General features: G+C 40.4%; 1 protein-coding gene across 5 annotated transcripts in view; it reads right to left on the bottom strand.

Moving 5' to 3' along the window:
• The window catches only part of ctnnd2a (catenin (cadherin-associated protein), delta 2a), a 318,237-nt gene that overhangs the window by 117,562 nt on the left and 175,256 nt on the right, over positions 1–25,419 (bottom strand). For 4 of the 5 annotated variants that reach the window (XM_088071967.1, XM_088071968.1, XM_088071966.1 and 1 more), the window contains exon 12: positions 24,044–24,410. In XM_088071967.1, coding sequence (XP_087928093.1) covers positions 24,044–24,410 — 367 coding nt within the window. The remainder of the gene's footprint in view (positions 1–24,043; positions 24,411–25,419) is intronic. The other variant, XM_088071969.1, reaches the window with a different exon arrangement.

Genomic DNA, 25,419 nt, shown 5'->3' with positions numbered 1-25,419 from the left:
CCTCCTCCTCCTTACCCACTACTCCTGGCTACTTATGGACAAATGGAAATTAGATCGGATCAACTCTATCCATGGAAATAGAAAAGTGAGCTGGTGGAATTTATTCTACATAGACGATAAATCATAATGAGAAACACAAACAAAATTACAAAATAAGTTTTGGAGAGACAAGGCCATGAATGGGAGCAATAGTATGAGTTGCAGAGAGCACAAAGGAGCAAAATAATGAAAAGAAATCATAGAAAAAGAGTAGTCTCCTCATTACTTCAGCCACATGTGACTTTCTCCTTCTTCTCTACCTTCTTTTGTCTGCACATACTGCCATCCCTGCTTCCCTCTCTCTGTCTCTCTCTCTCTTTCTTAGATGAGTCTGGAGTTTTTCCATCCGCAGCCCATGCAGCAGCCACACAGATGAAGAGAAAAATCAATACGCTTTCTCTATGGCATCTTCCAGCTGGGAATAGGAGGCTCAGGAGGTTGAATAAAAGCGAACAAAGGACGGAGTGAGAAGAATGAGAGGTGTTGAATGAGACTGACTAACATGAATGGGATAGAGTCAGAGGTGACAGTGGAAAAAGAGCTGGTGATGAAATGTACTGTATGCCACTAGCAACCTCAAAGAAACCTTAAGCAACTCTACAATATTTTATATGACTAGTTACTGTGTTTAGTACTAGTATAGATTCCATTTTTATCTTTTGTTGTGATCATTTTATTCATTCATTCATTGTCCGTAACCGCTTGTCCTCCCGAGGGTCGCGGGCAGGCTGGAGCCAATCCCAGCTGTCATGGGGCGGAAGGCGGGGTACACCCTGGACAGGTCACCAGACCATCACAGGGCCGACACGTATAGACAGACAACCTTTCACGCTCACAGTCACACTTAAGGGCAATTTAGAGTCACCAATCAACCTGACCTGCATGTCTTTGGACTGTGGGAGGAAGCCGGAGACCTCGGAGAGAACCCACGCAGGCACAGGGAGAACATGCAAACTCCACACAAAAGGGCCCCCCGCCCACGGACTGAACCCCGTTCCAACCCATGATCGAACAGGGGACCCTCAACAGATCAATGTGAGGACAAATGCAGTAATTTTAAAATATATTGTGGGAACCAACCAGGTCGGTGATGCTGGGTCTGTGGCCCTCGGTGTCAGACAACGATGAACCGACCTACCCTTTAGCAGTAGTGTGAGACCAACCAGGCCATGACATTTTTGATACCCCAGGCAACTACCATAGTAAGAAGAACAAAAAAGTCTGCAAAGGGTCTGTAGTTTGGGAGGCAGATGAGTCAAACTCTGGACTTAAACCCAGGAGACTGCTGTTTGTGTCCCATGTGAAACCAAAAGTAAACCAAGTTATTTTAATAACATAGTGTGCTAGTATGTCTAGCATTCTATGCTAGTGACGCACGTCATGTGACATGTGCAATGTATTTCATGTGATGCTAAATTCTATTGGTAACAAATGTATGTATTTCTAGCAAAACCATGATGTTTTTTACTCAAACTTAACTATGTGTTTTTGTTGCTTAAAACTGAGTAAGTAAAGCTAAAGGGTTTTTCTTTGTTTGTTTTGTTTGGTTTTTACCCATGTTCTATGATTTCTATTATTTTTTTTAAAGAAACATTTCACAAGCAGAAACTGTACATTTCATGTTAAAATTTAAGTTTAATTTGAAATGACACAATTCATTTAATAAGCGTAAAGTGACACCACATAACTGAGCATCAGAACCTGCAGCTGGTGGGGTACACAGCATGTCATGGATGCCTGTTAATTTTAAAATTGATTTTAAGATTATTTTAATAACTTTTAAGGCTCAACGTGTTTAGCCCCAAGCTATATTTCTGAACTTTTGACTCCGTTTGTTCCTAGTTGTGACTTAAGATCCACTAGTCTACCCTTACTAGTCTTCCTGAGGTTAAGGCTAGTAACTGAAGGTGACCGAGGTTTTGCCATCAGGACCTCTACCCTCTGGAACTGTCTGCCTGAGCAGATTAGGCACGCTCACACACTGCCTGTCTTTAAATCACTGCTCAAAAGATATTTTTGTAGGAAACCTTTTTTTTTTGTTGAAAAAGGGAAACAATAGTACATTCATTCATAATGAAATGAATGTACATTTGTAATATGGAAATGTGGTGTTTTATGTACTTTTGCTCTTTGGACACGTTTATCTTAACTCTTAACATTGCTTTAGTTATTTTGAATGTATATTTTTATGCACTTTGCGAAGCACTCTGTAACTTTGATTAGATAACTGCTATACAAATAAAGTTATTATTATCATATTGACATGTGGGCCAGTGAACAAGTATTGGTATTTGATGAGTTGCAAGTGAGAATGTGTTGTTCCAAACCCCCCAGTATTCAAATATAATCAAAATGGCCAAAAAAGAGAGAAGGGGGTCCCTCTTCAGTGTTAATGCCATGGCTACAGCCTTGGTGAGGACTAAGTAACATAACAATTAATAATAAGCACTTCAGGCTGATTGGCAAAATAATTGGTTCCTCACTAAGTATCAAAAAATAGCCCATATATGCTAGAATCTGTCATTATCTGCTTTCTAGTTCTTAAACCAGCAAGATCTCTTTCTTAATAGCATGATTTTCAAGTAGGAAAGTGCACTTCATCTATAATTCCAGTACAAGTCCTGAATTGGTAGGAGGAGTGATTATGCAAGAAGTGTCAAATCCAAAGTAGAATTCACATACAGCAGGGAGAGGATATGTTGTGTTTTATTATTGAGTGTTCCTTGAATTTGCTCTGTTCTTTCACTGTCTATTGAACTGTGCTACTGCCTAAATACTTGACCAATTCATGGCACTTTATGAATATAACCTTTTTACCCTTTTGATAATTTGCTCTAGAAAAGTGTGTCTACTTTAAAATTAAAATGTCATCTCAGAGTGTTTGTGGGAGAGGCTGTCATGGGTGGGGCTGGTGAAGGGGAACATTAGTGTGCAGGGCCATGGAGTGATTTGCCCGGGTAAAGAAAACACAAATGCCGGCACTAGTCCTTGCAATTAGCTGAACACACAGAATTGGAGGCCAAATCGAATACGGCATTAAGCTGACAGACAGGTGTTCAGTTATATACACACACCCAGAGAAGGGCTCACATGCACATACACAGGATATTGAACACCTACTCTGCAGCTTAGCATAGGCATGCACACTCATTTGCACATGAACATTCAATAAAGCACATGCACATACACACACAAGCCACCCCCCTTGCATATTGCGCACTAAAGACACACAAACGTGCCTCCTATCTACAGAGAGGCAAAAATACACACATATTCATGCAGCTATTATCCCACATTTGCTGATCGGTAATTTTCGGCCCGGTGGCACTACTCCCCCGTTACACAGTGCAATTACTGGATGTTTACACAGCCAAACAATAGGCTAGTGAAACATACACTCAGTCAAACATTCATTAGACAGGCCAATAGAGGCTGAGGTGACCTAGACCATTACACTGTATCACACACCACGCTCATTAAGATTGAGCTGTGTATTCTACTGTATCTAAAGCTGGAATACAGCACAATCTCGTTCTCTCTACACATCTGTCCAATCGAAAAACAATTTGGTTTTAGGAACAGACTCAGTGTAATGCAATGCATTTTCAAGTGGACTTTATCAAGCTGCTAACCTTATTGGGAATCACTTGTGTGCTCTGCTGTGTCCAAATGCAAGTAGGAAATCAGTTTGGTATCACTGCATACCATGAGTGTAGTAATGAAGCATTATGAATGTATTGTAATTGTAACTGTAAATAATGCTCTCACAATGCATTTTAGAAGTGGTCTTCATAGAAAGTGTTGCCTACAGCAAAATACAGCATGGTGCTTTCTTTTTTTTTTTTTACAAATCAATGCAGTGCCTTAATGCTATAAATCCTTTATTTTGGGGATATTATAGACCGAATTACTGAGATGTCACATTAACAACAGCAGTCACTTCCGGGAGGACAACTGGTAGTTGATTTAAATAAAATAAATAAAAATTGTGGAGATATGTAAAATCAGCACACTTTTTTATGTGTCATTTTTCAGCTGTTACTCTAATGTTCAAAGATAGACATAGTTAGAGTAATGTTATAAAAAAGTTAAATGAAGTACTGTTGAAACAAATCAAAGCAAAAACACTCCTGCTTATTCTGGAGTGCTGATACTGTTGCTTTGAATTTGCATTTTGCTTCCAGTCAACACTAAGATGTTAGCAGATAGTTAAACTGTTACCTCAGCATTGTTAAATGTGAGGATTCACTGTAACAGCTTTCCAGCTCATGTATCTTGAAAGCCCGTTCTCATTCCAAAGTCTTCAAATGCAACCGCTTTGTCGGTGTTTGGTAGGTAAGACCCTGATACCAAAGACATGACATGACATCCCAGTGTTGGTTGCCATGTGCTTTTGTTGCCTAAGCATAACCTACATGCAGCTTAATCCAACTATGTGCTTGTGTTGACATCACAGTAAATTGTAAATAGCAGACACAGAATACTTAGAGCGTAATATGTAGACACAGAAGCCCATTGCAAAGCGACAATATGGGACAATCTGGGATGAGAACATCTTATTAATGAGATTTGCAAGTTGCACTGGTGCCCCATGGTCACAAAATGCGAGTAAATAATTGCAGTTTTGCAGATACAAATTGTATGCATGCTACGTGGAACAAGCTGCATTACACTGAGTATAATTGATATATCACACATCCATTTTGTCCAAGCAGTACCAGTTTGGGAAAAGTACCCCAATTTTCTGATGAGTAATGCCAGCCCTCTTTAGAATGGGGTGGGTCTCCGCACGGATTGATGACAGACCTGACACCTGTGAACCACCGTCATCAGAATGCACTGCACTGATGTCCGATAAGACTGAGAAGAACCACTCAAACTTCAAAAATGATAAAACACAAGTGAACAAATTGACCAATCAAATCCCTATCCACCGCACTCAGCCAATCATGGCGCAGGCAGAAGATTAAGCTGGTGGATGAAGGAGAGCTCACTGAGAAATTACTGCCCCATTGTCTCTTGATTTGCAAGCCGAGATGCAATCATGTCAAAGACTCTGCTCTGGCCTCTGAATGACAAACAGGAAAAGGTGAGCTATTTTTACTGTGATGATGCTAATGAGGATGCTAGCCTATGCATGTCAGCATGTGTGTGCGTGTGTGTGCGTGACCAGCACACGGACCTCTGTGCCTCAGCCCTGATGAAGGTGCTGCACGCTGTCAGGTTGTGTGTCCCCGTGCATCACACACCCACAAATTATCCAGAATTATTCTGCCATGCGAATATCACACTGATAAGGTCAAGCTGGATATTAGCACGGTCCACAGCTTTATGTATATATGTGTGTGTGTGTGTATACGTGTGTATGCACACGCATGTGATGCATTCAGCCGCTGTCAGATTCACATTACAGAGCCAGACATTTAGTGTAGAGGTCAGAGCTGCCCTGACATTAAACAAGGGAGATGGCTTGGCAGACAACATGTACACACTCGGAAACAAAGACACACACACTTTTTTTTGCCGCCTCTGTTGGTATTTTTCCCCTATACACACACTTGTACATGCCTGTGTATCCCTCAGACTGCCCACATACACACACAAACACACACACTCAGGGTAAATTCATTTCAGCACTGAGGCACTGCACTTACAAAAACATTTTGGTCACAATCCTTGTTTTTATTTCTTTGCCTCTCCCCCTTTCTCAGATAATACCTTTTCATTTCTTTTCATCCATTTTTTTTTCCCAATCTCGCTTTTTCGTTTTGATAACACTCTCTGCTATGTCAAAGAGAGGGGTGTAGGGGAAGTTAAGCCAGAACTAAAACACCTTAGAGTAGGATAAGTGGAGGCCAAGGTGACAAGCTGCACAGCTCAAATAAAAGCAATGGATGGATAAAAGATGAGGTGGAGACAGAAAGCTGAAAGGGAGAGTGACATTTCCAGTGTGCCGAGTGTGTAATGGGCCTATATACTCTACATGATTATGCATAGAGACCTACAGCACACACACACACTAGCAGATGTCAACTATCAGAGCTATGATTGCTCTGATCTTACTATTACCAAGACAGCTTTCACATACTATATCTGTGTGTGTCACCTCTATAATTGAATTTGGATTTTGTATTAACGTGACGTTTAAGAATCCTGGTTACTGCAGAAAATAACCCGGTTACTCTAGCGCATATATATATATATACACACACTGGCTCACTCCTTTTGAGTGTGTCATGATGGCTCCTTTGTTGTGTCACCTCTAGAGGCAACATGAAGGCAAATTATTCAGTTTTTCACAATGACTTTTGACTGAACATTTTGGCTCCCCAACAAGAAAAATGTACAAAAGTAACTTCAGACAGAGGCTCCGGTTGAGGCAGTGCCCTTTCCCATGGAGCTCTGGTTCGGCGGCCCACTCAGCAGTATATCTATGTCTGTGATTAAACTAGCCGGGAGCAGCATTTGTCCTTTTGCACCCATTTCCACTTTGAAATAATCACTATAAACTTGTTGTACTGTCATACTCCCTAGTTCAAGGTCTGCTGCTGCAAAGCTTTTCCAAACAATTCATTTAAAGAATAGATACCTGTGCATCTCTTATATATCTAACCCAAAATGGCTCCATAATTCATTCTTATTCGCCTCTGCCGAGGCATTACAGAGTAATTTTGAACTTAGCTTACATTTCACCTTGAGGTGACTAAACTCTCCTTGGGTACTGTGTGAGTTTGGGTGTGGGCATATTAATATTTCAGTATTGCCTGTGTGCGGCAAATTTGTGTGTGTGTGCGTGTGAGAGAGAGATAGGGTAATCAGCGATGTGACGCAAGAGGGAAGAAAAACTAATAAACCAGTGATTAGCTCATGCATCTGCTATTCTCATTAGTTCACACTGGGGTAATAAAAGAGCACAGAGAAGAGGTAGCAGTACTGTATTTGCTAAAAGATGTGCACGGCAATACAAAGAACACGCTCACAAAGATGCTGAAAACGGAGATGACGACATCGGGAGAAAGGCGATGGTAGAGATCAAATATGAATATGACAACCAGATAAAAATGAATAATAGAAACAATGACAAACAAGATGTGATCACGACACTGATGATGTTGATCATACTGCATCTGAGAGTGATGGCAGCAATTTTGATGTCTTATTTGCATTTGAGCAGTGTTTTAACTACTTCGATATGCAGCACATAAGTGTGTGTAGATGGCGGCGAGGAGGATAGCTGCTCAAAGTGTAGCCCATGTGCCAGTAATGGCCCTCAGAAAAATTTTGTGCAGCCACTTAATGTGACATGAAATACATGCATTGTATTTTAGTCGATACTGCGCTCCTCTAACAAGCATCTGTCAACTTAGGGATGACAACTTGTAGAAAGCCACTAGTTACACGGCAACCCATGGCAACCAAGCAGCAACCACCGAGGCTGAATAATGATGCCGATGGGGAAGTGCTAAAATTGCAGTTCATCAAATGGCCACTAGAGGCTGACTCCAAAAAAGAGCAAATACTCATAGAAACCCATGTTAAATGTTCAGCTTTACAGCAGAAATAAAAATGTTTAGAATGATTAGAATGACACTTGTGATATTTTTAATGATTATATTGATAATGGGTAATGTAGTATCTCACAAAAATGGCCAGCTGCATATAGAGATTTTGACATTTCATCTGAGTATGTGCATGCTTAGGCACTCTCTAACACACAGACACACACACAAATACAACCCTCAAAAGCGGATTAAGTGAGACTAAAAGCAGTCATCCACTTGGAGGATTGGAGGGGAAGGAGGAGAGAGAGGAATAAGGAATCGCGTTGTGCAATAGAAACATCACATGCTTGCATTTGCAACATGGGCGCTGGGTTCATGCAATATGAGAGCGCAGACTATATTTACACCAGGTTCACTAAACATAAAGTAAATAAAAGCGCTCACAGCAATATGTACACAACTATACAAACACCCGCCCCTCCCTTGGGGGAATATAGGTGACAGCTATGGTTGTTTATTTTCCACCTTTTTAATCAGTCTGATCTGAGGTTTGGGTGTATTCGCAGGCCCCATATTCAGTGAGCAACCTCTATGACACAGATGAGTGCATTCTCCAAAGTGGTGTAATTTGGTAAAAAAAAAAAACTCTTATTCCCCACATGCTCACCCATGCTCGTAAAAGGATTGCTGGTATGAAAGTAAAACCCATGGCAGAATAGGAGTAAAATTATTACCTAGCTTAAGCAATTCTGGTATGACAGCATTTTGACAACTATAAAACAATGATGACTTGTAGCTGAAATTGCTTAAAGTGATTTGCTCAATGTACTCTCACTAAGAACATTGAGATTTACTGTATAATTTTTCATATATCCATATTAATACTCTACTCTTATGTTGCATTTACACTGGGAGCATAGCAGCTGAACCAATTCATACTTCTTTTTCCATAGAAAGACAGTTAATTCTGACAATATTAAATGCAACATGGCCGGTGCCTATAATATTGATCTATCCTGACGTAAATATGAGGTCTGCATTTCGCAAAGATTCAGGCTCTGGCAGTGACAAATGGCATTTCCAGAGTGCAAAATCACTGAAGTGATTCAGGCAAATATAGAAAAGGTACAAAACGCACACGGGGGAAAAGCAAACATGATCACGCATGAATGCACACATTACAGTATGTGCCAATGCCCACAGAAACACACACGTGTATTCAACACACACCTGCACCTACAGGGGTAAGATACACCAACAACCTTGTCCGATGACTCATACCAGGGCCTGCTCTTCATTTATCCATCATCTCATTTTCTCTCTCTCTCTCCCAAATAGTTTCTCCTCTTCTCCCTCGCTATTTCCGACTTTCATCCTTTCTCTTCCTGCCATCATTCTTGTGATTCACTTGAGTCACAGTCGGACCAAAGCACCTGTCTGGCTGACAGAACAGCCTTTGTTGATATGAGGTTAAAGCACATGTAAACACACATAGATGCAGATAGAAGCGCACACTCAGATGCAAACATCCACGCTAGACTATCGTCAGCACAGGGAGTAGAGCCTTAAAAATCTCTTCATACCCTGCGGTGAAAAAGGTGGAGAAAGACTGATAGCGGGGGGTGAGAGCTAAAAAGAGTGAGAGAGAAAGTGTGAGAGAGAGTGTAAGGGATTAAAAAAGAGGAGAAGAATAGATAGGCAGCTTTAATGGACACAAAGGACAACAGGGGGGAGAAGTGTGTGTTTAGACTGGAAGCGAGGGAGAAACGCTGCAGGTGCTGGATGAATGCCTACACCTCCCAAGTCATCATCACCGTTGAGCCTTCTCTACCTGCACAAGTGTGATGGAGAGTAGATAGAGCGATGGATGCATGATGGAGGAGTGTTTTCCAAACTGAGTCAGCACCCCTAGGATGCATGGGAGTTCTTTTGTCATGACTCAGTGAAAAAAAATTGGCTTTATTCTGCAAATCACAAGCAGGGGGTCTGCGATCAAAAACCAAAGAGTTTCCTGGGACGAAAATAAATAATGAAATGAATAATGAGGCAGCTGAACACCTATTTTTACATGGTAGATAGCAGTGTTTCTCCATAGTAAATAACTATTACTATGTCTTGACGTGCTTTGTCATCGATAAATCTTGTTTGTTTGGCTTTATTCAGCGTGCATGAATACTTCTGCAGCATCCACGTGACCAATGTTCTTCTCCACTGGAACAGTTGAGGGTCAAGGGCCTTCCTGACAGGCACTAGAGTGGTGAGTACCAAGAAGGGAGGCTCAAGTGCTGTTTCACCTCCCTGACAGTCTGGGGATCGAAGCGTTGACTTTCCAGTCAAAGGTCTGCGATCTTTCAAGTTTGAATACAGCTTATTAAGTTTTCTTACAATACTTGTTTTGTCCCTCTCCGTCTTACCACAGTATTGACAGTAACTCTGCTTTTAAAAAAAGGGCTTCACTGGAGAATTTAAGAGTTACATGTGTCAAAATGTTATTTGAGAATCGTTTTCCTGAGTCAATAGTGAAATCTTACGGAGGCAAAAGGAGAGCAGTGACTTTCAAAGAGGTGCTGAAGGTTAAAACGACGGTATGAGATAGCAGAGTATAGTCCGGGTAAAGCAAAAATAAATATGTGTAATGAGTCTGTCATGCCACAGAAAAATGTGTTATCAGCCACTCAGCCAAATTTGAATTATTAAAGAAAACTGGCAAGAGCACAGAATTAGGTGTCAGACTTGTGAGATAATGAGCAGTATTCTCTTCTCTGATACGCTGGGGGCGTGTGCACTAAAAACTACCTTAAGGCTAACATTTGAGCTTGTCGCATTATATTATATGTAAGCGGCATTCACCAATGTGTGTGAGTGGCAAGGTCACTACATTCTACAAGCCCTATTAGCTTTTTCAGTCTAATATTTACATGAATAAACAAGACTGATAAATGCTAAAATCATATGAACACAAGCAAAATAAAATATATGGTAGAAAGCAGTTTATGGGCCTAACTCCACAATGCAGTTCTACACAGTCACTCGTCTTGTTTCTACTTTCAACAAGTATTTTCTAACATCTATAATGTATTTAGACAGAAATTTGACTATTCTTTACCAGAACTTTAAAAGTAGGCATAATGTGCTTAGACTCATAAAAAAATTGTATGTTTGTCCTCCCTTGCTCAGTTAGCTGCTGTTGTTTTATCCTCATGGAGTGTTTTGGCAACACACCTGTGAGTCAGTGAGTCCTCCAATTAGCATGCCAAACAGAAGTTTAGCTTAAGAACAATACTGAGTTTCGGTGAGCATACGTGTGTATGAGTGGGCATGTAAGTGTTTTATTCCAGTAGGCACGCTTTTGCAGGGATATGTTATGAGATAATTGTAATACGCAGGTGCTTTTGTACTCTTTCTGCAGCTGGTGGATGTCGACACGGCAGCACGGCTAAATGCGATCATCTATGACAAGAAATGACTCTAATCAGAATTTCAAATGAGCAAAACAATCACAATTTACCTTTTGCAGAAGTTCCCTTTTATTCAATAAACTTATTTCCCACTTTCCATATGTTCAGCTGCTTTCTCATTCTTACCTCCTGTACTTCTGTTCTCACGATTTCAGTTTTATTTTAGCTCTCTGGTCATTACTGAGTCCCGCTGGGTGCAATAACAAGCACTCAACGCTTGATTTCCTGCAAGCAACTCAGCTGAAAGGTCAAGATCCCTCTCCTGGACATGAGATATACAACTCACTGACCTTAACATCTGCAGCCCCACGGAAGACTGAGCCTTGTGCAAAGACAGCAGTGCCGTGCAAGATGTACAACTGCTTGACATTAATGTTGGCGGTGGATGTTAATAAAAGAGGTAATTACAGACAAGATACATTTCTCTGAGTGTGAAGTCAATAGTGCTGACTTCATGCAAGACTGCGCTGAAGTCCAAGGAAAAATACAATCTTGGTAGTGCTGTCTCACAAGGGTAGTTATATTGATAGCGCCGTGCTATACATGTTGCTGAATAATGCCAGTGTTCATGTTGGATGTAGTCTATACTCACACTGAGCGGTACCCAGAGATCCATAAAAAGAACATTTGTCTCAACTGGACTCATTGTAACAGACAGTTAGAGCTCTGAGAAACACGCTTGATCCGGGGCCAAACATTTGGTAATAAATGCCTACACGTATCAACAACTTTAATCCGTTTCAGTAGTAACAGAAATGTTGAATTACTGCACAATGCAATGTTTGTATCATGATGTGTGGGATTTAGGGGAATATATTGGAAGAAATGGGTTATAAGATAATAAGTATGTTTTCTTTGGCGTATAATCACCTAAAAATAAGAAGCGTGGAAGGGCAATTTGTGTTTTTGCGATGGCCACCGCAGTAAGCAGCACCTCGGCGACAAGACCATCAGAGAAACACTTATTTGTAAAATGACACCGCTATATTTGTGTTTTTCACCGGTTTAAATCACAGAATCTTTTGGTTTTGGAGAGGAGGAGACCTCTGCAGATAATTCAGCTTACAGTGATAACCTCCTGAACGTCTGGATCATAAGTTATCAGAGAAAATAGGTGAGCACACATTAGCAGATGCTGGCCTGGCAGCCAGTCTGCGGCAAGCAGACTACATAGCATAGCACAGCATCTGAGAAACACTGATTTGTAACATGAAACTGCCTTAGCCAACCCTCACCTATGGTCCTGAGCTTTGGGTAGTGACTGAAAGAACGAGATCATGGATATAAGAGCCTGAAATTAGGCTGGCTGGGCTCATTGTTATAGACAGGGTGAGGAGCTCAGACATCTGGGAGGAGCTCATAGTAGAGCCACTGCTCTTTCAAGGGGCCAGTTGAGGTGGTTTGGGTATCTGATCAGGATGCCTCCTGGGCACCTCCTGTTATAGGTTCTCCAGGCACGTCCAACTGTTAGGAGGCCCTGGGCAGACCCAGAACATACTAGAAGGATTTTATTTCTCATCTGGCCAAGGATTGCCTTGGGGTCCCCCAGGAGGAGCTGAAAAGCATTGCTGGGGAAAGGGGTGTCTGGGGTACCTTGCTCTGCCTGTTGCCCCAGGACCCAGCTCCGGATAAGCAGAAGGAAGGAAGGAAGCAGCTTAAATCACCAGATCCATTTCTTAAGGAGAAGAAGAGACATCTGCAGATAATTCAGCTCCCAGTAAAAACCTCCTGAATGGTGAACACTGAAGAAATCCTAATTGGGATTTCTAGCTTGGCACATTGAAGAAGTTTCAGCAGGTTCTGCAATCCTCACTGCTAGATGCCACTAGATCCTACACACTGCTCCGTTAAAAGCAATTTTGATTTCTCCAAGTAGGTTAAAAATACACTGAGTGGTTTACATTAGCTTTGATACATTAAGATAAAGATTACAAGTCAAATAATGTGCTATAAATCATATTCATGGTCATATTTGTGGTTAGTTTCTACCAGTGCACCATTATATCTATAGATCTGGTATGGTTAAGCAGTGTTTTTCTAAAGTATGAGCCAGAGGAGAGGTGAGGTGAAGTGAGGCAAGGGGAGGACAGAAGATATACAGTAATTCTGCTGGTGTGACATTTTCCCATAATCCCTCCCAAATGCCGCCAGTGTCAGGAGACAGAGTGGCAGAGAGGTGGTGGGAGGAGGAGATGGAAAGCATCTATTGCTATACTTTTGTTGAGTGTGAAGCAGCAGCAAAAATCATATCTCAACCTTTTTTTTTCCTCCTACCCTATAGATTAGTTCTAGTGCTGAATAGGTGCATTTGCATGTGCGTGCTCTGTTTCTGTGTATGTGTGTAAAAAGGTTTGATGGATGTTAATCGAAGAAATGTTAGTGGCAGTAATTACCATAAAAAACAATAATGCAATGATTGGATCAAAGGAACATGACAGATTCATTACTGACTGCAAGCACACACACACACACACACACACACACACGCACACACACACACACAAAATGAGGAAAAAACGTCCTTCAACCACTGAATCAGTGAAAACAGCAATCAAATCCACACTTTCTATTCTGATTTCTCACTACCTTTTACTTTTGTGTATGTATAACTCTGATCGATGTGCCAAACATGTTTAAATGTTAATGCATGTTTTAAGTGTGTCTCTGTTGTTTGTGTTTACAAGCTAATTCATATTTATCTGCCTGTCTCTCTTTGGTCTATCCTTCGATCTCCCAGGCCTCAGATTTAGGGTGAAGCTCACCGTAGCAGAGAAGAAGCCACACAGTGTTGTTATCATCCCAAGGTCACTCACACACACACACACACACACACACACACACACACACACACACACACACACACACACACACACACACACACACACGCACACGCACGCATACACACACAAATGCACAAACAGATAGGCCACCTCAGAAAAGGAAAATAACTACAATGGGCAATTTACCCAGAACAGGCAGGGATGATGGCCAGGGCACAGATGCACGCACACACACAAACACACACACACACACATACACACAGCTGTGCCTCAGGGCCAAGGTTCTGGCAATGCATCATTACCCTCCCTTGGAGGTGATTCCATATCCCAGCATGCATTTCTCATGTGGAGAGGAAATTACCCCTGGGCCGTGCTGAGAGCCAATAGAGTGTGTCCTCTCTCCTCTATCTGTCTCTCCCTCTTCCTTCCTCTCTCTTTCTTTAAATCCCTCGCTCACCCCGTGACTCTCACACCCTGGCTGTCCTCCCTCCCCTGCTCTCAACCCCTCACCGACTCAGTTACTAACCCATTCTTTCATCTTTCTTTATCTTTCTCATTGCCATTTCATTTTTTTCTCTATCCTTCTCTTTTTCTGTGGCTGATGTAGAACACAGATTAATAACAAAGGACAAAAAGGACTGACTCTCCCCATTTGTGCCCTTCCCTGTCTCTGTCTTTCAGTCAAACAGTTGCTCATGGTCAGCTTTAAAATCTAAGTTCTCCCTCTAAGAACCTCAGTCATCCCATTAAAGCAAAGAACAGACATACACCTTTAGAATATATTTCCCAAATGTATCCCTCATTAACTTTACTATTATTTAATTAATTTAACACCCCAACACATGCACCATAATGACATTAACACTAATATTCAGTCTTTACCAACCAAGACATGGTGGTAGTCTTACATTTCCCATCATGAGGAGGCTGCTGAGTTGCCATGTAAGTATTTTTTTTAAATGTGCTAATGAGAAAATGCTCAGCATCTAAAGAAAGGTTCTAATGTAGTTGCAAAGAAATATTGCACAGTTCTTGGGGCGCACTAGTACTCAGAGTTAGAACAAGTGGTACAGCAGCTGTATAACAATGGTAGCAATGAGCTCACACTCTGTCTCTGTCCATGGTACTGAAACTTTCAGACTCAATGTATCTTTCTGTCACTGTCCTTGGTGCTGTAAGTATTCCAACCATCTCTCTTTCTCTCTCTCTCTCTCTCTCTCTCATTTTCTCTATTTTCACTTCCAAAAGGACATGGATACATACACAGACACACAGACACAGACACACACACACACACACACACACACACACACACACACACAGACACACACACACACACACACACACAAATGCATACTAGTCCCCAAAACGATGCTGTCGAGAATGCCAAAAGCGCTTACTTACTGAGGTCCGAAACCTTCGTCATAATATCAGCTGGAACGTGATATAAACTAGAAAACATGTACAGCACCACTCGTGGTACACAGAGGAATCTCATCTTATATATATATATATATATATATATATATATATATATATATATACATATATAAATAATAATAATAATAATAATAATAATAATAATTAATTAACTGATAAAAATAATACAGTCAAAATGCTACAAATGCAAATACTTAAACTTTGAGATAACAGAAATGCAATTTAAGATATGTTCTGCTTAGATATCAGCCTGCAACGTAGTCATGTTAATCACATCTGTGATAAGTTACAAGCTGAACTGTGACAGCAACATGTTAAGTAAAATTAAAATGAATGGTTCAAAAACACTGTGTCCCAAAACAAGAAGTATTAGAAAGAGAAGTGTGGATCAGTAGGAGCATATTTTGAGCAGCCCCGTCAAAACTGAAGTGGATGACAGTGAACCGAACACAAGTGTTAATGGCTAAGGAGTGCCAGTGGGGTCTCCGTAGAACCTGCTAGCAGCAAACAGCAAAACAGTAAGGAGTGATGAAGCAAGTTACCTCCAGAAATAATCTTCATCTTTGGAATAAACCTTCCACCTGTGCCAACTATGCATAGCTGAATCTGGTATGAGCAGAGTTTTCTTTAAATTATTGTTTCTCAGAGTCTGGTACTTGGAGAGACTAACATTTTCTAATGTGGAACCACTGAGCTAAAAACTGAAATCAAACTTTATCTGTCTTAATTCGAACCACAGTATATGTGGGGTCACACAGGTGCTGTCAATAGCTTGCACGTTTAGTTGCGTCATATGTGTTGGTGGTGAAAAAAATGCGGAAGGAGTAATCTAGTGTCTAGAGATGAAGCATAATATTTATGCAAGATAGTTGCAGTGTTTGTTACAGAGCAAACAAACAGTAAAGTGGGGCCCATCAAACACTACTAAAAATTGAGAACACTATTAAATACAGGATGCTAGATGTGTCCAACTGCCACAGCTGTGTACACAGCGGCGCAGAGAACTACTCCAAGTAAATGCCAAAGAAACATAATCTGTATCCAGTTTACACAATAGCGCTCCCCAGGTGCATCGAATGGTAAACTGGGTACTGTTGATGTGAGTGGGTCTTACATTGACATAAGTGAGTGTGGGATCTCCTGTCTGAATATAATCCTAGTCAAGACCTACCACACACACACGCACACACAGGCTGCCAATGCCTTAATTTCCATCTAAAGTAGGCATCCCATCTGTAGAGTCATACATAAACCATGTGTGTCCAACACACAGAGCAGTGCACTGCACAAACAGACAAGGGTTGCAAGAAGGGAATACAAGACACTATGTTTCCCTCTCACACATAAACATAAACACTAGTACCAAGGTGAGGAGAGTAATCACTGTGTGACCCATCTCTCTCTCTCTCTCTCTCCCTTAAACACACACACACACACACACACACACACACACACACACACACACACACACAAGATGACATATCATTATCCTTTAGACTGTGTGACACATGGGAATGCTATACATCAGTTCTATGTCATTACTAACACATATGAACACACACACACAAATGTGCATGCAAATACACACTCATACAGACACAGTCTCCACTGCTCTGCCTTTGACACAGCCTTGAACACAGCAACGCACACACACATCCCAATCACAGTCACACACATACATGCACAGAGCCACCACTGACCGTTGCAGATTGTCCATAAATGGAGCGATGTGTTCGGTCAGCCAACACACACTGTCGGTAAATAGCCAGCAGTGACAATGACATGTCACGCCAGATCACATCATATCAAGGTACTGTAAATAGCAATTTCATGTCAGCAGCTCTATTACATCTAGCACATGATGGTGTGTGTGTGTGTGTGTGTGTGGTGTGGGGGGGTTAATGGGCGCCAAAATACCTGGAGAGACCTCTTCTTCTTTAAAACAAATGGACCAGGTGAATAAAACCCGTAAAAACCCATTACATAACAAATCTGTGTTTCCTTGGCGTTCTTTAGCATGTCGCAGAAAGCCCACTTGCCCAGCACCTGCAAATATGTGCAAAACTTTTTTTATGTGAGAACTTTAAGAATGCCCATTTTATTTCTGATCCAGAGCTTCAGGAGGTTTGCTCTATTTGCAGAATTGACAACACAGTTTGCTTTACAAATCAGTGTTTCTCCAATGCTGTTTGGCATGCAGGAGGCTGCTAGTCTAGCACTTGCTAATGTGTCCTTACCTTTTTTCTCTCTCTCTCTGCCAATTTAAGATCCAGATATGTAGGAGGTTTTTACCTGGAGCTGAGAGTCATCTGCAGAGGTCTCTTCATCTCCAGGTGATTTATACTGGTAAAACACTGAATAAATCAGTTTTAACAAAAAAACAAAACTAAAAACTGTTATTTTTCTGATGCTCTCATCACGGAAGGGCTGCTTACTATGTTGCGAAAACACAAATGGCTCTTTCTTGAGTCACTGTTTAGTTTGTTCATTCTGGGCTACTCATAGAGGTGCAACAATCACCATAGATGAAGAGCGCTTGCTCCCCAGTGCTCGGCTTTTTCGGGGTATTTGGTAAAAGTACCACCTAAACACAAGGTGTCAACTGGAAACAATCTCCATTCAATCATAACAAGAATCATTTTAACATCAAACATCTCTGACACTACAACCACTGCTTCTGGGGGAATATATTTTGGATTTGTGAAGATGATGTAAATTAGGAGAGTCTGATTTAAATGAGGGGAGTTTGATTTATCTTATCTTGAAGTGCTGTGTCTATGTTTCCGTCTGATTGAGTGTTTGATGAGATAAGTCAAGCACACCCCCACAGTTGAAACAATACTGCAATTTCGTTTTTGATCTCAACGTTCACAACATTTTCCTCTTTCCTGTCTCACTTACTGTAAAACTCCCTTCATGGTGTTTCTTGCTTTCTTCCTTGCTTCCTGTCTAGGCTTTGTAACTATAGCCGATGGTGCCCACCTCCTTGGTCCCTAACTCCCATCCTCCCTGAGCTAATGTTCATGTCTCTTTCCCTCCCATCCCTACTATGCCTTGCATCGTTCCCTCCTTTATTCCTTTTTCTTCGATCCCTCAAGGTATCTCTCCCTTATTCCCTAAACAAATGTCTCTCTGTGTTTTCTTCCCTCACTTAAGAATCTCCCAATCCCCTTTATTTGTTCCTTTTTCTTTTCCCTTCATTATTGGTTTTTGCCTTCCCTCTCCTCACCCTCCCTACTTTTATTGGTTCTTTAGGTCTGTGTCTCCACATTTTCTTCTTCATCTTGCTCCCGACATTGTTTTTTTTAAAGATTCAATTTAAAAAGGGAACTCAGTGGGGGTGAGAATCTCTTTTCACGGAGAGAGCTTAAAAGAACGCACACAAACAAAACAATGACGGGTAACACTTATCTACATTATGCTTTGCCTTTCTACTCACTTCTGCTCACTCTTTCTTCCATTAATTCACATCTCTCCATTTTGATCTTGATCTATGTCCCTCCATTTCTTTCTGCCAAATCGCCCTCCTCCCTTTATTCCCCACCCTCCTCTCTCCAAGTGCCTCCTTTCTTCCCTTCTCCCCTACCTCGGCAACCATTTACCTCTCTTCCTTCCGCTTTATCTTCACTGCTCCTTCCTTCCATCCCTCCTCCCTCCCTTTATCTCTCTTATCTTCCTCTCTTCCTCCTCACAACACTCCCATCCATTAGTGGTTATTGAGTTTTCTCTTTTGTGTTGCTCTCCTCACCTCTGCTCTATTGCATTTACTCTTCTGCAACAGTAATGGTCCCTAACTGTGTTACGTGCACACACCCCTGCTCACACATACACACGTGCACAAAATACAGTAATGTGCACAAGTAAGGCAAAGACTGTACTGATGAATTATGAAAAGAAATACAGTCTTCTCATAAATGCACACCGCACACTTACGCAGACATAACCTCTGCCCTCACTCAGAGTGTTCCTTGTCTCTAAATGTGGCTAACTCATTTAGCACTTCATGTAAGCTCAGCTACATCCAATTACAGCAAGAGAGAGCGAAGTTTGAGTAGGAGGCCATTTAACCTCATGGCAAAGAGAAATTTAACACAATAGCTCCAATTCAATGATATTAAGCCTAGAGTAGCTGATTATACATAAACCTACAATGATAAGAAAAGACCAATTCAGAAATTAAATATTAAAAAAAAAAGAAGACAAAGTTTAAAGACGAACTACTCCCATTTTCAAAATTCATATATGTTATAACTATGGTGAAAGACAGTCCAAAAAAAAACATTAGAAAACATGAGCACCTCTTTCCCAAACCGAAAAGCTAGAGTGCTTAAACTCAAATTTGTGATGTACTTGCCGCTGAGAGCAACTGGCATGGTATAAAATTGAGAAACTCCATTTAGGGTGAAAGGGGAGGGGAGGTGGACAGGTCAGGCAAAACCAGACTTTCATACAGGAGACTGCAGTTCATGCTCCAGAAAAATACAAATGTTTTTTTTTTAACATGTTATCACATAATTTCCATACACACACTGACATCACTCATGTCACATTACCTTATGTAATACTTTTATTCAAAACATTATCTTCTGTCTACACCTAATCCAGTTTGTTACCTGAACCTAACTATAACCACTCCACAACATTACCCAAAAGTTACATTGTGCTTCATAGATACAAAACGCTGAGGAGCGTGACAGAGCGACAGCATTTTGGTATCTGGGAATAAAAGCAGGTTGATGTAAAATGTATCCCATCCATGTCCTGAACAAATCTGCTTGCAATAACAAAACAACAGTTCTGAGATTGACTGATACTTAAGCAATTAGGCACTTTTAGATGAATATGTAATCTGTATTTTTTTGTACTTTCACTCAGAACAATGTGGTCATTTTTTATAGCGATAGAGATGCAAAAACTGTAGCATTGTTATGAAATTCCAGCCATTAGAACATTCTCTTTTCAGGTTTTATGTACTTCGCTACCTGTGGCTCTAAATGACTTTGAGTTCATGGCCAACCTAAATTAATAAAAGTAAACAACATGCTGAGTCCAAAGCATTTTCATAGCACCAGGCTCCAGCTAGTAAAGGCTGCATTTTAAAATAGTCATGAATAACTTTGCAACTTTTAATTAAATAAGGCTTTATTGAACTCTGCAGGGGAGGGGCCATTTAACACACAAGGGAGCTCTCAAAATATTGGAACCGTGTACAAAATGGCTCCAATTGTTAATGGTAGTTGAGTAGACAGAATGGGTTTTAATCTTTATATCTAAAATAATGTGTAAAAGGGGATAAAACAAGATGTCGATCTGTTTCTGTGTGTATGGAGTATATGAAGCTTGAAGTTGACTAAGTGATCTCTTATGTGTACTTGTGCATATGAGTAAGTCTGTTAATGACTCCAGTGGACCAATAACAAGCAATTTCCAGCAAGTACAGTTAATTTTGTGCATGTCTGAGTGTGTTTGAAAACTATATACTTCCAGAACCAGCTTCTACATCATCTGCAGAGCTTCAATTTAAAATCTTAACAGAAACTGAGTCTACTGAGGCTTTAGTTGTTCTCAACATAGTTTACTCACAACCCTGATTTGTGTTTTTAGAACTTCTATCAGTTCTTCAAAAGGTTCTCGAAAAGATATTTCAGATGTAGCTATAAAAAAACTGAAAATCCTACAGGTATATTACATCAGTAAGACACTGAGTCACTGAGACTCTCATTATACATGTTTTGATGAACCACAAACTAATAAAAATAGGTTGCTAAAACTCTGCAGAAGTTATTTGCAATGAAAAAGCAGAACTTTCCATTCTTTTATTCAGACTAAAATAGAGCAATTAACTTCTAAATGTAATCACTGTCTTTGTTCAAGCAGATTAGACAGTGGTGGTTTAAAAGCTGTCTCCCATATTGCCCAGTAATGAATGGCAGTAATACTTAAAGTCTGAAAACAACATTTGATCTGCACAGCCATATAAATAGATTAATACATATGCTGGAATATCCCTTAATGAGCATTCAAATTTTAGCTTCTGTGATGTGTGCGACACTGTATTTTCCTTCTTTTTTTCACTATATTACTGCCACAGTCTATTTCATATTCATAGCCTAACGTCAATTTGTGCACTGTGTGCGATGTTGAAATCCATGGCATTGTTCCTCGCCTTGGTGACCTATGCTCACTTCTTGCTTCTTCTCCCAACAACATCTCTTTGAAAAACTTATTTCTAGCTAGTGTTGCAACTGTTTATGCTGTTGTTGCGAGACTTGTGTGTCTTTGTCACAAAACTGACTGGTATAGCTTCACCTGACAGGCAATAGACCATATATTACTGCTTTGCCTCTTGCTCAATTCAGGAGGAATTGTTTGTGTATATGAAGAACACAGAGCAGCAACAAACTGCAACTGAATGCAAAGAGCAAAGGCTTCACAAACTATGAAATAACATATGAATATATGAAAAAAAAAGTTTTTCTTTATATAAAGACGAAGGCGGAGTAGTCTTTCAAGAATCAGAGTCACTTTTTTTTACAAAGTCAATAACTGAACAGAGAATTCTGTTTTATTTGCTTATTAAATCAAACTGATATACTTTTTTTATTTCACTGAGTGAAAACTTTAGAGATGATTTGTGTGGAACATAAAACCACCTTGAGCCAGTCAATCAGATTACATTAATAATAAACCATCACAGTGTCATTATCAGATACTTCATACAACTTCACAAGAAGCTTGAGGATGATTGTGCGTTCATCTAACGAGTCTTCGTCCACTCTCTCTTTCTTTGCCATTGTATTAAATTATGTTTTAAATAAGTTTTAAAATTTAATTCTCTCCCATCCTCTCTCTCTTCTCCTGTTTTTCATATCTTTCCCCGTCTTTCTCACCCATTCTTTCTCTCTTCGCTCCCTCTCCCTGTCTCCCTCTCCTGTGATTGACAGCTGCTGCTGAGACCTGATCCATGCATGTCTCAATCCCTCTTGCTTTGCAATTAAAGGAATTATACATCAAGAGTCCTGTGAAATATATATAAATAAAGTAAGCAGAGTGAGCTTTGCTTAATTGCAGAGACAAGAGGATGGAAGTGATCACAGCCCAGTAGGACTCTTTTACACACAGCGTGACACTAAGGGAGGCGAAATGGAGCTTCTGAAGAAACCGGTGTGTGACTGGAGTAACAAAGTATTTTATTAGTTGTGTCTTCTTAACACAACCAATATGCATAGACACCAGTCTGGATGGGAGGACGCCTGTGTTAACATCATTATATGCACAGAGTGTACGGAGAAAATATGGCATTTTTTTCCAGTCTGCATTAAGGTCTGATGCAGACAATTGTCGTATGGCAAAAAATACATAAAAATAAAAATAAAATATTTCACTAGGCTTAACTTTTGTGCAGTGAGTGGGTCAGTCACATACACATTCCTGGCACATTACTTTCTAAGTAAGTGTGGTAATTCTGTTGTTTACCTTGCGACTGTCTAGACGGCGGATGAAATGATTGTCGCTGAAGGGAACTTTAGAGTTGTAAAATCCTTCCTCAGTAATATTATGGATCGCTTTGTGGTGTTTTGTTATCTGATAAGCCTTCAAACTTATGAATCTATTAGTCAAACCAGCTTCCCTGGATTTTATTTCATCCTCAGTGCGGTACCTGAAGCAACATGCCCCCATTACAGCAGCCCCTTGCATGTTTAGAACACAGTGCTTTTTCAGCCTGATTTGAGAAAGCTTTGAATCAAACTGGTGGAGAGTGGTGGAAGGTGACAGGTATCTGTAGCTGTATCAGCTATCACCAAGGTTATTTTTATGCAGAATATATATTGATATACAGATATCAATATCAATATCAGATTTACTAACTGTGTCTGTAACTGAAATATTGATCTGTGTATGTACTGCATGTAAGTATGTGTGTATGTGTGTGTGCGCACGCACACGTTTGTGTATGTGCTATGTATTCAACGCATTTTGGGGTAAATGTTAATAAGCACAGATGCCTATCACAAAAAGAAAAACGTGTTATTTAAGGGTAAAAACAAGGTACGTAAAGGTAAGGGTTGAGGTTAAGAGAATCTCCAAGGAATGAATGTAAGTCACTGCAATGTCATCGCAGATAGAATGCCAGTTTATACGATTTTACGCTCTCATCAAACCTATGAAATCCTCCATGATACATACATCCTCTCAAAGTGCCTTTAAAGGGATAGTTTGGATTTTTTGAAGAGGGGCTGTATGAGGTACTTATCAAAAGGCAGTGCATTGCTGGCAGTAGATGCTGGTCGGCATGCCCTCATGTTTGGACACAGAGACAGGAGTAAGCTATTTCAGCCAACTAAAAAAGTCCTGCATAAAAAAATAAAAAAGATAAATAAATATTAGCAATATCATTTCAAGTGTACTATATTTAGAATATTTTCACTTCTTTATGTTGCCATCAGAAAGCCTTGGGCACTACATTTTCTCACCCTTAGAACTTCTGCATAAGCGCAGTTGTGCTCGCAATGCATTAAGCTATTTTTGTGTGTTTGTTTTGCTTTGTTTTTTAGGTGTTTTTTAATTTTTTGCTGCTCTTGTCCACAGCAGTACATTGATGAGTACTCCTGCCTGCTTCTCCATACTAGGGGTGCGCCAACTGCCATCTACTGTACGTAAAACACTGACTATGGATAAGTACCTCATAAAACGGCACTTAAAAAAATCCAAACTTTCCCTTCAAGCGTCCTCTGCTCCATAATCTTGTGCACACTGACCCCACAAAGCACGCATACACACCAGCTCAGGTACACACACTCCCCACACACCACTTTCATCCTACCTGGGGTCTTTCTGAATCGAGTCGATGGAAGGTGAGCGCTGCAGGCTGCCTTCGGGCGGCAGGGCTGGTCCAGACTTGCTGTAAGGTGATTCCACCACCGAGGGGCAGTACTGCAGGGTGCGGTAGGGGTCCGCCACATAGGGGTCTGAGCCATACACGTCTCCGCCACCTCCGCTTGAGGTGTAGCCTGGTCCCACTGTGGCATAGTTGTTGTTCCCGCCACGGCTATAGTTTCCTGTCCCCGTGCCATGACTTCCTGTGCGCTGCAAAGGGGCGGAGTCGACACCAGGGGAGGAGGGAGCTATGGTGGGAAAGTAGGGACAGAGGACATAACTTAGGACTTGGTCATGGACACGTTGGGTAAGGTCTGAAGGGTGGAGGAGGGGACAGAAGGAGAGGAAGACAATGAAAAGTGAGGAGGAGAGGAGAGGAGAGGAGAGGAGAGGAGAGGAGAGGAGAGGCAAAGAGCCAGGCACAGAGATGAACAGGTTGTTGGGAAAAGACAAGTGTGTCTCCATATGGATGGATAAATATTGGCCACATGCCCAGGTTTAACAACAAGGACCAATGTTCAACAGAGGGAGGGATTGAAGAGAGAAAGAGACAAAAGTTTTGTGACAAAAGTTTGAGATCATTTTAATGACTGCTGAAATCAATGTGTTGACAATAACCACTCACACAGAAGCATCTCTTATTATCTTTTGATAAAATATTGATATGTATGTCATATTGGCAATGTACTGCTGAAACTACTGTTTTTTCTGTACATTTTAAAATCTGACAAGTTGATCTTACTTAAAATAAGCGTGGAAACTGATTGCCTTTAAAAAGGAAAGTAAATATAACTATTAATGTTAATTTATGTTTACGTCATGTCCAATTGTTAAGTTTACTTAAAATTAAGATAAATTTACTAGAATTTGTGAATTTATTTCAAAAACAAATTACAATTGAATTTACCATGTTCTTTTTAAGTGTAAGGAACCTTATTAAACCAAGTTACTCTGATTTAACTTGATCATGACAAAGAGGATTTCACCAATGATGAAGTTAGGAGATGTAAAAGTTCTGTTTTGTTAACATATTTAAGAAAATACAAATACCCAGAAGAATACAGATCGAGCTCAGTAAACTTGGTTTACTGAAGTTGCTAAAACTTGGAAAGATTGATTTAATTAAACTTGTCAAATTGCAAAAACTTTTTTAAAAATTGGTAAATATTAGCAATTCGATGTAATGTAAACATAATTTAAGACTAATAGTTATGTTTACTTACATTTTATCAAGGCATCAGTTTACTAGATTTTGTTTTAATGTAACATGAACTTGTCAGATTTTTAAGTGTATATTATGGTTGAAGTTGTTTAAGTTTAAAT

The sequence above is a fragment of the Plectropomus leopardus genome, chromosome 21 (genome assembly GCF_026936395.1).
Source record: "Plectropomus leopardus strain MGB_pleo_1.0 chromosome 21, ASM2693639v1, whole genome shotgun sequence".
Classification (NCBI taxonomy): Eukaryota; Metazoa; Chordata; class Actinopteri; order Perciformes; family Serranidae; genus Plectropomus; species Plectropomus leopardus.
Note: the sequence above shows the minus strand (reverse complement) of the source record. Positions and strands in the feature narration are given on the sequence as shown.